The sequence below is a fragment of the Helicoverpa zea genome, chromosome 21 (genome assembly GCF_022581195.2).
Source record: "Helicoverpa zea isolate HzStark_Cry1AcR chromosome 21, ilHelZeax1.1, whole genome shotgun sequence".
NCBI lineage: Eukaryota > Metazoa > Arthropoda > Insecta > Lepidoptera > Noctuidae > Helicoverpa > Helicoverpa zea.
In genome coordinates, this window is record NC_061472.1 from 4,652,307 (window position 1) to 4,666,862 (window position 14,556).

Sequence of the window (14,556 nt, forward strand, 5' to 3'; positions counted from 1 at the left end):
ACTAGGTTCTCAATTGGATTCTAGCTGATTGCGATCTTTAGAGGTAGGTAACTATGTGTCTAGGTTCACATGTGTTAACATGTGAACTTAGATTGTCTATCTTATTTATTACGCATACTTAACTTCCTGTAACATCAAAGTTAAAATATCTGCCATTATCAACAAAACAAATGAAGTAGTTAAGTTAATCTTCTACATATCGTATTTATTGTATTTCTATGTTCTTAGGTCACAAATGATAACGGTCAACCACGATTTAACTTCAGTTTATCCGAATCAAGTTAATTGATCGTATTCTAAGAGAAGCGTAGCATAGCTTTGACTATTTATTGCATTGATTGACGTGGTGTTGGTAAGTTGAATAAACACCTTTCAGGTTTCTTCTGTCTACTAGATAGGTGGCTAATCCTTCCAAGAATTGTGTTTAGGAGTTAAAGGTAGATTGTGATTTGATTAATAGGTAAGATAGAGAAACAAAGTTCTACTTATTGTGATAGACTAGTACACTACATAGTTGGTTCTCTTTATTTACCAATTGAAGAAATCAATGCACAAACGTGCTTTTCTGTCTTTTTCTCTCATCATAGAATTTTGGTCCTGACGTAAGGCTACATTTTATTCGGTGAATAACCTGGCTTATCGTTTGTCAAGAGGCAATACACAGATTTATTTATATGAACCAGCAATTATCATAACCTGATTTATTTGACTCCCCAAAACCGAAAATTTACGGACTTTCCCGATGCCGTTAATAGAACAAAAAGTGCGCGAATCACCGGTAGATGCGGTATAGAACCTTTTTTTAAATAAACACCACATTTTGTAGACCGTTTTGGTCCTGTTGAAGCTTTTTATTCGAAGGGAAATGTCGACAATCCAGTTTTCTTTTCTCAAGGAATTGATGTCAGATTATGTACAGAATGAAGGCGCGTTAATAACAAACAAACTGATTATATACAAGCAGTAAGACCTTATGTATTCGTACGTTGATAAACCGGTCGTAGTGTCAGAATATAATGAAACCTTCCTCGTCAAACATCGTGGTCAGTGTTCAGTCGCGACTTGCTCTTTGCATGGAGTACTCGCGTCCACATAAACATGAAATAACAGTGAGTGCATAATACTTAGTTGTAGTGATAATAGTCAAATGGTCTCAACGTAAAGTCCGTATTATATTCACCTTGAACTTAAGTTTTTTTATACATTTTGTGGGTTTTCCTCGTATTAAGTGTGAACGCGATGACTTCAAGATATTTTGTGTTTTTTGCTGGTAAGTTTGTTTGTTCATGTTTACTTATTTTGTTATCTCACGGAGACCGCAAACTTCTACAATGCTAATAGTTAATAGCTAATACATAGTTCTTCTCAAAGATGGAAGTGTTTGACAACGTTGTTTACCCTTTAAAATGGCAAAAGGTCATCGGTATTGATTGTATTGTAGGTACGTGTGTGCGTACTGGGTTTTTAAAACTACTTTTGTTTTTTTCAACTTGCAAGGCAGTGATGATGTGAACAGTCAACGCAGATACGACATTCGTAACCAAAAGTGCCTACACCTTGCCAGTTTATTTTGATTTTATTATCAAGCGAGTGACCCTCGTGGGAAGATCATTGACTCTTGGAGGCAACTTAAGATACACATTCAATATGCCATTAGGAGGAGGAATTCCAAAATCAATATGCAGCTATCATGACTTGCATCTTGCTGACTTGCTATTATCACTTGTGCTTCATCATTTTTTAAATCAGTATATTACATAGGTCAGTATATTCACATATTTCTTAAAGGTACCAAACTGTCTATGATCCTTAATTTTTTGATTCTCCAAACACTAACCTTGATGCAATGAAGCCGTCAAACTCCGGAGTTTGGGTTTGATATTTGAAATTGATTAAACTACGTTTGTCTCAGCGTGTGCTTATTTGGCCCTTTGGACATAATCTCCGTCAAAGGTATTGACGCGAGTCCAAACGACCAAAACGATTGTCAAGATATGCTTAAGAAGGTAGCTATTTATACAACCATTTTGGAAGTTACTGTTGTCAGACCAAAAATATAATTACGCACAATCCTATAACAATCTAAGAGTTGTAAAAAATACCAAAATTCAAGTTTTGATTTTTGCGAAGTATTCGAAACTGGTTTGACTGGTTTCTATATAATTGTTTATTAAGAATTTATATAATTTATGTTCTGTTCCAAAAGCACTCGATCAAAATGTTTTTGGCCTCTCGGCTGACCACATTACAATGACGTCAAGGTGGAGAGAAAAAAACTACTTGTGGAGTGTAAGGTACTCGCTTACGTCATCACAATCAGTCAAGGAAAATGATCTATGTATTTTTATAGATCCTTATCACAGTCCAAACTGTTCTCAAGAATTTTTGCAGTAAACGATGCATGCTGTGGCGAATATAGCCTTTATCTCCTGGTGGCAGTCAAACAAAAAAATACGTGAACTATTCTTATGAACACTTTGATCCTACATACAAGATTATTATGACTTAACTCTTGAGTAACAATAAGTAATGATGAATACCTATAACCTATGATGAACCTAGCCCTTTTTCATGTACATTGGGTCGGCTTCTGGTATGTATAACCAGATGCAGCTGAGTACCAGAGTTTTACATGGAGCGACTGCCTTTCTGACCTCAATATCCCATTAACCCGAAAATCCTTAACTGAGACTGATTGTCAGATTTTCTGGTTTCTGAATACCAATAAAGACAGCCAAGAATATCCCAAAAACAGCCGGTACCCACCAATTTAACGCTCCTTGGAAACACGGAGGAACTCGTTATGTCATGATGATCATCTATCTTCGAACGATTCGACACATGTGGCTCATGGCTGCTACTAAGCCATGGACTCTTCGTTCTAATTAAGTCATGGGCTCCTCATTCTAGAACATCATTGTACAGTCATTAATGAACGGTCTAAGCAGCTTTGTTCCTCTCAAGATTCTTATGTGCCATTAAGAGGATTTATTTGGCAGGCAACTATGAATTTGAAGATCTATAGTAGTCTGCCATCAAAGTCTCATAAATGTCTAACATTATCCTTAAAGTATGACGTGATTAATCACATCTTAATTGCACTGTAATACCAAATCAATTAACTTAGACAATAGAAACCTGTTTGTGGTTTTGTGTATCTTAGAAACATGTAATTCTTAACCACATACAATATTAGGTACATAGATAACTACTAATGACTAATAAGTAATTTTAGTGTCCAGATATTGAAGATATTTATTTACCCGACTGCGCTACGTAAAGGAGTGTTATGTGTTTTTGCCACTTTGTTTATCTAGGAAGTCCCTAAAATGATTGATCACAGTATCGTAGTCGTAGCACGTAAAAAATAGCTTAGCTTCAGAAATGAGATTTAAATACGATTGTATTTATAACAAACTTTAAATGTAATAAAGAGAAAGATACATCAGGTTATCAGTAGGTCAAGTGGATAACGTATACAAGATATCACACACATTAAGTATGTTAGTCAACCATGCAGACCATCGTATTTTTCAGATTTATTATCTACATTTCTGCATATAATTAATACTTCTCGATAGGGAAATAAAAAGAGATCAGGCTATTTTAACTGTCTTCGGCGAGCATCGTTTCAAACCTGCGCGTGCGCAATTGAAGACAATTTATCCCAAAATGGTTAAAATAAGGATAGCTGCTTAAAGATCCTTGCTATGCCTAAGTCAAAGTCAATATTTTTTTTTATGTCAAATCTCTTTCGAATCTTCAATCCAGTTGCACATTAATGTCATCATCCTCCGAGCCTTTTTCCCAATCATGTTGGGGTCGGCTTCCAGTCTAACCGGATTCAGCTGAGTACCAGTGCTTTACAAGAAGCGACTGCCTATCTGACCTCCTCAACCCAGTTACCCGGGCAACCCGATACCCCTTGGTTAGACTGGTGTCAGACTTACTGGCTTCTGACTACCCGTAACGACTGCCAAGGATGTTCAATGACAGCCGGGACCTACAGTTTAACGTGCCATCCGAAACACAGTCAGTGGTGTCTAAGATATACTTAGAAAGTACATACGAACTTAGAAAAGTTGCATTGGTACTTGCCTGACCTGGGATCGAACCCGCGCCCTCATATTTGAGAGGTTGGTCCTTTACCCACTAGGCCACCACGACTTTTTTCGACAGTTGCACATTAATGTGTAGGTATATTTTAGTAGGCGAACATCAATAACTTTGTCATATTTTTTTATCTCCTGGTTTTTTATTAGGTACTTGCGCTTAATTAAAAGATGTTTTCTATTCTCAATAGGAACTTAAATTATGGATAATTATATTTATTAAGCAATGAGCAATTATAAACATGATTTCCATTTTATTCGTAATTAATGAACCCTATGGACATAGCATTGCTATGGATTTTCTCTATTTGTATTAAAAAATTGCAAGTATTTCGTTATCTATCTATTGAATGCATGGAAAATCCAATGCGCGTGTAATGTGCGTATTATAGAGTTCGTGATGTAATAAAAATAAGTAAAGTCCTTATATCTAAAATAATAAGAGGAAAACAGACTTGTATTTAGTACCTAACACCTACCTAACTGTGTAAGCAATAAAGAATTTAAAGACATAACGGTGTTCAGCGTACACGACTGTTGAGTAAATATTTCATTTATACGAACTCTGAAAAATATTAGATATTAAGAGGTAAAAATACCTTTCGATTACAAAATGGGACGATGGAACCCTTGAAAGAGTAGGTACCATAATGATACTTTAGGACACTCTGATGAAATCTGTATGTTTGAACTCATCGAACGACGAGAACGCATCGTGTCATCGTACAATCGCTGTCAATTAGGACGACGTCTTAGATGAAAAACGCATCGCGCCATCGCGCGATCGCTGCCAATTAGGACGACGCCTAATGATGGGACATTAAGGCAGCCTAGTAAGGTATTATAATCATGTAGAATTGATGAATAATGTGAAGGGGGGCTGTCTTTTGTTTTTTGAAAAGTGCTGATATATCAGCCTAATTTGAATAAACGTTTTTGAGGTTTGAGTCTGAGATGTTTTATATGTACATCAGAAACAAAAATAATCAGTTCCACGTGTACTTGTTACTGCACGGTTTATTTAGCACGCTGACCGTTTACCCGCTTCGGTAAATCATTGGTTTTCCCCATGGGAAAGTCCACAAAATCACAGCTGTTCTATTATTGCAAGTAGAAAATACCCTGAGTTAACCTATGTATTTTTTTTTTTTTTTTTTTTTTTTTTTTTTTTTTTAATATTTAAATTGGGGAGAAAGGGTAACACTTATGGTATGTCTGCGCCTTTCTCCTGACTGGTTTTGGGTTGGGGAGGTATTGTGGAGGGGTTTTAGATGTTGTGGGTAGTTTGAGGAGGGATATGTTTTATCAATTATATAATATATACATACATAATAAATAAAATATAAAACTAAATTTAAGGGATATGGTATAGAAATGATGGGATGATGTAATGTTGGGAAATGGTGGGATGATGGTATGGAGTTAACCTATGTAGGTCAGTGACATTGTCATATTATGCTGTGATTTTGTGAGGATGGCATATTTATAAATTGGAGTAGGTACGAGATCTTAGGACGAGCACAAGTGTAATAAAAATAAATGTCAAATGCATCGAAATAGTTTAAAATCTCTTGAAGCCTGTCTATTTTCGAATTCAAAATTGGAGTCACCAACAAGTTCTCATTTCTATTAGAACATCAATCTTGGGTTTTCAGCAGCTAATTAATATTTCCTGCAAAAATCAAGATTTTACTTTCATTAAATAGATACTTATTTGGTTTTGTCACAAAAAAAATACCTGTCTGACGCAAATCACGAGTAATATCTGACGTGGGGCAGAAAATAAGGTATTCAGCCTAAAATATTTTTGTCCACAGCATGCTTCGCCCTAGTTGCATCATCGGACCTGGCAATCGACTCCCAAGTCCTACAAGATGTGTTCGGCTACAGACCCGGTCAGGCTGCCCCAGTGGCTGCCGCCTCCAACATCCAGGCCTCGGCTGTGAAGCCTGCTGATGAAAATGCTACCCTGGTGGATCTGGACTACTGGGACTCGGATATCTTCAGCCCGGCGCCCGCGGATTATGATAAATTTGATTGGACATTGACGAAGGTATGGCTGAGAGTTATTGCTTATGTCTTTTTTTTGGGTGCCATTTACAAAGGACCCTTCTTAGCCCGCCACTAGCCCGATTAATTTGAGTCACTTTTAAGGTTAAATTATGAGCTCAATATTAGTTACTTAATCTATACATCTGACTTGATATCGCTGATAGTTTTTATCGTCCATTTTTCAATATGTAAACCTATACAAGTAATATGCATGGCACAAATGCGGGTTATAGTAATTATATCTGATTAATCATTATTATTTTCATAGAAAAACCCAATTGGATATCGTTAACCGCAGATAGAGTTAGAATGCTCATAATTAGGTAGGTATGTTATGGTTAATCCAGATGGGTAAATCCGATAAGTTATACACACTTTAAACCGTGCTTAAATGAATATTTGTACAATTTTTGTAGCTATGATTGTCCGAAGTTGGGAATTACATAGGTAGTCTCTATGTAGGTAGTACTTATCAGATTGTATAAAGAATACTAATGCGCAGAAAAATAGCAAATGACAACCCGGCTGTTACTGACTAACTTCGGCAAAGCAAAAGTATTTCACAAGAACCGTAGTAAGTTTTACTAGAAGTCCATATCTAGCGATTAGGTCAAGACGGTATAGGATTAATACAGAAGAACCTTAAAGTCGTTTTTCACTATACTTCGAGTTCTTAACCATACTTATTCTAAGCCGTCTCAAAAACGATCTATTAACGTAGAGCCTATTTGTTCCAGCGCGTCGCTTCATCATCAGACCAGAACTTCCTGCTATCTCCCCTCGGGCTCAAGTTGGCGCTGGCGATCCTCACAGAGGCGGCCACAGGAGTCACGCAGAACGAGCTCTCGTCTGTCTTGGGCTTCGATCTAGACAGAAACCTAGTCAGGAGGAAGTTCTCCACTATTATTGAGTCTTTGCAGGTCAGTTTATATCTTGAAACTTTACTTCTGTCAAGTATAAAAAAGCGAAACTTACTTGTTTAAAAGATCTTTCTTAATTTCCTGTTTCTGTTTTCTTGGTTTAGGTCCTACCCGTGTTTAGGTCTTGGTTGAAAAAACAGTGGCTGTGATACAGGTACAATGACGTACTGATATAAATAAGTATAATAAATCAGAAGAACCGTTGAAACCGCTCGGCGATGCGAAATATATAATATATATGTATGTAGGCGTTTATGTACGCATTCCACGTTTGATGTAATGGTGTTCATAGCACCAACAAGTTCATTGCTCCATATAAAATATTAGAAACCCATAATCATTGAAGCCTGTACCACACAATTTTCATAGTTAGGGAAGAATTAATGTATTCAAGTTGTTTTTTACAGTATCGATATATAATTTTGATCAATTAATAAGTTGAACTTTAACTCTTTAAAAAATATCAACGTTTTAACCTTTATAAATCCTAGGTGTCATCCTATTCATCATATTAGGTGTCATCATAGGATTTTTTATTCAATGATCAACACGTGGGCAAGTAAATCGCAAATCCATTAAACTGGTCAGTTTTCCGTATCATCTCGATGCACTATTAACATCCTACAACCACAGTTTAAATTTACTTAGGATTCTTTGTGCTATAACGGCAACTAAACCATAACCAACCGTATACTTACTTGCCGAAAATTGATCGGTTATTATCACAATTAAATGGTGCAAATCACCGTTAAGTTGTAGTATTTTAAGCATTTTTTTGCATAGCATTAATGCATTTTGATTGGGATGAAAGAAGATTTAATGGTATCGTAGATAGAATTCTAAGACTCTCAGTCTAACATTGTCTTATCAGAATGTGGTTAAGGAAAAACAACAAACCGAGGTTATTAAAATAACATTAAATTCTTCAATGATTGATATATCACGCTATTCATGTGCAGTAAACTTATAATTTTATTTGTACAAATGAGTAGGTATAAAAATCTTAATATTCTGCCATTAATTAGCATCTTTACATAAATTAATTTTCATAAATTAATTAGCATAAATAATAATAGTGTTTGGTTTACGCGTTAATAAAATTCTTAAGAATTGAGAGGTATCGACGTAAAACAAAATTTCCTAAGTACCTTTTTGTTGTATTCCCACAACATTTGGAAATTTAAATAATGTGATAATTATGTTTAATCAGAATACTCGAAAATTTTTCAAGGAATTCAATTTCCTATGTATTATGTGATTTTTGCCTGAGTACCTTATGTTTTATTTGAATTTATTGCTCCAACTCTATACTCACAAAAAATAGACTGTTCCTCTGTGTATAACACCAATATTCAAACTAAAATCGAATGCAGTTAGTTAATTTTAAAAGTATATTTAATAGTTATGACGGTGGCAAAGTATTTACTGAACCGAAAACTTACGTCATAACAAACGTAGAAATAAGTAGGAAATCGTAAACACTAGTAACAACGACTGTGTCCTTACAACTCCACCAGCATGAGGTAAATTTACTGCTATAAATAATTCTATATAATTGCATTCACGTGCAGACCTCACTTTTGATTTCAGTTTCAAGTTATTCCACTTTATTTTTGGTTTGTAACGAATTTACAATGAACAGTGTGTGAAGTAAACCTGTACTTACATTTTGAAGGTTGAAGCATTGTGTAAATCCCCGAAACATAAATGAAGTTAAAAAAAACCTATTCAACAAAAATCTAATTTCTGAATTGATCGTAGCAACTCTGTAGCCCTTACACTTTTCGCTTGAATTAATCTTTATGATATTTTAGAAAACGCACCTAGTTCATAATCAAAATCAACGAAAACTAATTACAAATTAAAAAGCCCCCAGAAAACTGAAATGATAATGATAGCGTTTATATTCACAAAAAGTAACTTTAAATTGTGCTTAAGTACAAACATTGACGTTGAGCCTCAGCCTAAGCATAGCTTGCATCTTATCTTGTGACTCAGAGTATTATAAATTATCCAATAAACACCACTAAAGAAAATCATCTCCTATTTACAGAAAGAGTCTCCCCAATATATCCTGAACCTCGGCAGTAGGATCTACATAGCCAACAGTGCTCAACCCCGCCAGAGGTTTGCAGCCATAGCTCAAGAGTTTTACAAGACTGAGCTCAAGACCGTGAACTTCTTGGAACCGGCTGTGGCTGCTAAGGATATTAACACCTGGGTCTCTAATATCACTCAAGGACGCATCCCTACTTTGGTCGATGAAGGTTTGTTTAAAATTTTGATGGTTTTATCGAAAATATATAGTTTGTTCCAAGTTCTAAGGGAGCTTCTTTCTACACACAGTTAAAGAGAATACTGTATTTTATAGTGATATGAAAGCTGTAAGCTCTGAATTCATGTAAAGTAGTTACGTGAAAGAGTAGACGAATAACTAACATACATCCATGTTTCGATAAATATGCATTTCGATAAATTGCATTTATAACATTAGTAGCATGTACTGTTACATATTTAGATTGTGGCCAAGGTGCAAGAGCCATATGTGAGAAGTGGCTTTTTTCTTGACACAGTTCTCATAATTTAGTTTGTGATTAATAACTATTCAAATAGCTCGTTAGCCTACTGTCATTAAATAGTCCTGAAAAACCTGGTTTCTATAAATACAATGTGTATGATGAGCACAGTAATTTTAGCGTACAGTGAATCAGTATGTAAACCGCAGTGACTTTCACACCAATTATCCTTTCCTGTACACATTGCAGTACTTTATAATCTCGTTATTACTGTGACTCAATCATGTACCATATTGTTCCGGTGAATGCCCTTACATCCCAGTCTGATGCTCTTTGTGAGAAAACAATACACAGGACGCAATTTTTCTGATACATATCACTACTAACTAAATAATAGAATGCTTGAGTCATAGTAGTTAATTTGTGTAATACAAATGTACTGCGATAATGAGGTATCTACAGATGAACACACTAGGCAAAGTGCAGCGCAGATGACGAAACTACAATAAAACTAAAAAGTTTTGAATACATGGTTAGGGCGTGGAACTGTAAGTTGATGGGATATCATCAAATGACCCCTCTCTCCGACCTGCGAACTCTTAGTTCCTCCGCCATTCCTTCTCGAGCATTCAACGGCATCCCATTCCCTCTCTTGTCTTGAAGAGGACACGGCAGTGACATTCCCAAGTACCTGGACTGTGTGCACCACCGTGTCCTGAGAAATAAATGAATACCGACCTTGACACAATCTTAATCTTTTGTCCTTAGATGACGTAACCGGCATGGTGGTTCTGGTCCTGAACACCTTATACTTCAAGGGCAGCTGGCGTCACCAGTTTGCTCCAAACGCGACCAAGAATGGCCAGTTCTACGTGACAGACAAAGTTCAGAAGACCATTCCATTTATGAATGTCAACGACAAATTCTATTACACCGAGTCTGCGAAGTATGATGCAAAGGTCTTGAGGATGCCTTACCTGGTGAGTTCTATATTTGAATAGTTACTTTTATGGATAAAATTAGAAGCTTTTTTGGATTAATGCTCGAATGCATAGAACTCGGTATTATTGCTGAATCTTAACTCTATTGGGATGGATACTCATGATTTATCAGTCAACGATATGATGTTTTTTGTTAGATATCGGCGTAAAAAGTAAGAAAAACAGTTTGTGATGAAGCGATGCTAATAAGAGTCTCTTCTCAATGTAGATGGATGCAATGTGGATGCTAGTTCCAACTTCGTACCCACAATTTTAGATGGTCAACCTCTTAATTTCCAGGGCAACAAATACGCGATGTACATAATAGTGCCGAACTCCCTGATGGGTCTACCTCGCGTGCTGACAGACCTGAGTGACTTGCGCCAGGAGCTGAACAATCTTCGGGAGTACCTCGTCGACGTCACGCTGCCGAAGTTCAAGTTCGACTATACTTCGCAGCTTGATGGTGTCTTAAGAGAGGTAAGGATTTGGGACGAGAAATATTGATCCGCTTTAGACACAGGGAGAATACATTATGGAGAACATAAGGGAAGTTTATACAAGGTGTTGATTTGCATTTGTGCCATAGTTCAGGAGGAGGACATACAATACGTAAATAATCGATTGGAATTACAGTAGATGGGAAATAACTAATGTGCACTGCTTTTTTTGTCATTGTAATGTCGTGGTATTTTCGAAGTAATCCAATTTTATGAATGAAATTTATGAGTGATCGTTGCGTATGCTTTGTGTTTGCGTTTGTGTGAGGGTGCAGCACGGTTTTAACGTCAGTAACATACGCGACAAGTTTAAATAAGGCTAGATGACATTTACGGATTTCCGAAAAAAAAATTAAAGAAAAAAAATTACATACCAATTTTTTTATTGATTTGGGTCGAGAATCATTAGCATAATTACGTCCTTGAATATGGCACGGATGCAAATCAACAGCTTGTATGGGAGTATACAAGAGGAGTAGGTACATACGGGAGAAAAAGGGTGTACATAGGGAAGTATTTAAGGGATTGTCTGAGATCCCCAATTTGCAGGCCAGGCTGACCCATGATGTCTAAAACCTCCTAATTCATTACTAAACGTGTCGTAATATTACACTGACTAGCTTCTAAAAACAACAGACACACAGCGGATACATTTATGGTTTAATTTACCATTCGAATAATAAGGAAATCCAACGTCATTTATCACACACCTATACACCTAATAATACAATTTTAGTTTTGGTTTCATCGAAGTTCAATAATGTGTCACATGTTTTGAAAACGAGTTATGAATTCTTGGAATATTACTGCGATAAGGTTAACTAACGTTGCGGCTTTACTTATTAATTTTATTGTAAACCGCATATAATTCCATGTTAGTATTGAAAATTAAACATTAAAGGCTCGAGCAGACCGGATGCGTATGCGTAACCATGAGTTGTAATGTATGGAAATGTATGAGACAGGCCACACCGCTTGCGTAACGACGCGCGTGTCTACGTTACGCAAGCGGTGTGGCCTGTCTCATACATTTCCATACATTACAACTCATGGTTACGCCGTAACTACGCGCGTGACTACGCGCGTGGTTACGCATACGCATCCGGTCTGCTCGAGCCTTAAGTAACCTATTGTTGACGTCGAATATATATTTTCTCTCTATGGGTTTCCCACTTGAAATCAAGAAACCGTGGAATAATGCGAAACTTCCGTGAAATCCATTCAAACCCTTCCTTCAAATTTTGCCCGACCGCCCTGAGACCCATTTTGTGAATTTAATAGACGCCAAATAGAAGAAAACTCCTTTAATTAATATTTGGCAGGTTTATAAATACAGGATTTGCTATACCTTCCTTTATCTTCTAAATCTGATGGTCAAGACTATTCATCATCCTCCGAGCCTTTTTCCTAACTATGCTGTGGTCGGCTTCCAGTCTAACCGGATGTAGCTGTACACGTGCTTTACAAGGAGCGACTGCCCTATAACGGTCAAGACTATTAAAAAAGTATTATATAATTCTAGTTGGGTGTAAGAGCAGCATTTGAAGACACAGCGTCGTTCCCCGGCATCGCTCGTGGTCAGCTGCTCGACCAGAGACTGAAGGTTTCCAAGGTGCTGCAGAGATCTGGCATCGAGGTCAACGAACTCGGCAGTGTTGCTTATTCTGCTACTGGTATGTACATATTTAACACGTGTACTCAAAAAAGTTTTTACTAAATTAGCGAAGTCCTTTCCTCGACTGCGAATTTAAGTAGAAACCTGCGAAAATATGAATGACTTTTGGAGACTGCTTTTTACTACTTGTCAGCTTTTACAAATTAGGGAGCATCATACAATGGTAAACCTAACTATTACAGTATTAACTTTTGCATTTTGTCGGGTCTTCTTTCGGAGATATTTTCTTGGCAAATAACAGCCATAGAACGCGATAGAAAAGGACTGTATCAAAACTCGTTATGAACATAATTATAAGAACCTGGGTTCAAATAATTTATTATATATTTATGTTTTTCCAGAAATATCCCTGGTGAACAAATTCGGCGAAGACACAGAGGCTTACGCAGAGGTGGTAGCCAACAAGCCTTTTTTATTCTTCATACAAGATGAAGCCACGAGACAGTTGCTGTTCACTGGCCGAGTGGCCGACCCTTCCCTCGCTGATGGTGCCTTCAAACTAAACTAAACCCTGAGTCCATAGAAATAGGTTATAAATTAGATTAGATGAGCTGTATGACATGATTTTTTACAAAAATTGCCTTGTGTGGTTATGACATTTTGTATCCTTTTATTTGCTACTTATTTACTATGTGAGTGTAAGAAAGTTCAATTTTATATTCTTAAAGCAGTTGTTTTTCTTGCAATACATCTTTCACGAAATTATGTATATGACAAGTTTGTAAAATAGTGCCATTTGTGTGTTGGACCTAAATGAAAATGTACACAAATAAAATGAGGAATGTGATAAACCTTAGTTTTATTTCAACATACTCGAGTTTTTTCGTACCCTTTTTTTTTGTATTATTTAAGAACTCAAAATAAAAAATATGTAAAATGTAGCTCAAACATAGACATAACTTTACACTGTACATAACTCTTTGATGGTCGACAAAGAGAACATAAGAGAATACATAAGATTGTACATAAGAGAGTACATAAGCGAGTACATAAGATTGTACATAAGAGATAAAATAACAAAGTAAATAAGAGAGGACATAAGAGAGTACATAAGATTGTACATAAGACAGTACATAACAGAGAGAGAGTACATATGAGAGTACATAAGCGAGTACATAAGAGAGTACATAAGATTGTACATAAGAGATTACATAACAGAGTAAATAAGAGAGTACATAAGAGAGTACATAAGCGAGTACATAAGATTGTACATAAGAGAGTACATAAGCGAGTACATAAGAGAGTACATAAGAGAGTACATAAGCGAGTACATAAGATTGTACATAAGAGAGTACATAACAGAGTACATAAGCGAGTACATAAGAGAGTACATAAGCGAGTACATAAGATTGTACATAAGATTGTACATAAGAGAGTACATAAGAGAGGACATAAGAGAGTACATAAGCGAGTACATACGATTGTACATAAGATTGTACATAAGAGAGTACATAAGAGAGTACATAAGAGAGTACATAAGAGAGTACATAAGCGAGTACATACGATTGTAGATAAGAGATTACATAGCAGAGTAAATAAGAGAGTACATAAGAGAGTACATAAGCGAGTATATAAGCGAGTACATAAGCGAGTATATAAGCGAGTACATAAGATTGTACATAAGAGAGTACATAAGAGATTACATAGCAGAGTAAATAAGAGAGTACATAGCAGAGTAAATAAGAGAGTACATAAGAGAGTACATAAGCGAGTACATAAGCGAATACATAAGAAAGTACATAACAGAGTACATAAGAGAGGACATAAGCGAGTACATAAGATTGTACATAAGAGAGTACAT

The 14,556-nt window shown here is 36.2% G+C and overlaps 1 protein-coding gene across 1 annotated transcript; it reads left to right on the forward strand.

Moving 5' to 3' along the window:
• The first annotated feature begins 1,057 nt into the window (after positions 1-1,057).
• Positions 1,058-13,546, forward strand: LOC124640544 (serine protease inhibitor 2-like). The gene is made up of 8 exons (XM_047178326.1): positions 1,058-1,270; positions 5,930-6,165; positions 6,902-7,084; positions 9,138-9,351; positions 10,369-10,580; positions 10,881-11,060; positions 12,603-12,753; positions 13,097-13,546. The coding sequence occupies exons 1-8, from the start codon at positions 1,240-1,242 to the stop codon at positions 13,261-13,263; spliced, it is 1,374 nt and encodes a 457-aa protein (XP_047034282.1). The 5' UTR covers positions 1,058-1,239; the 3' UTR covers positions 13,264-13,546.
• The last annotated feature ends 1,010 nt before the right edge of the window (positions 13,547-14,556 follow it).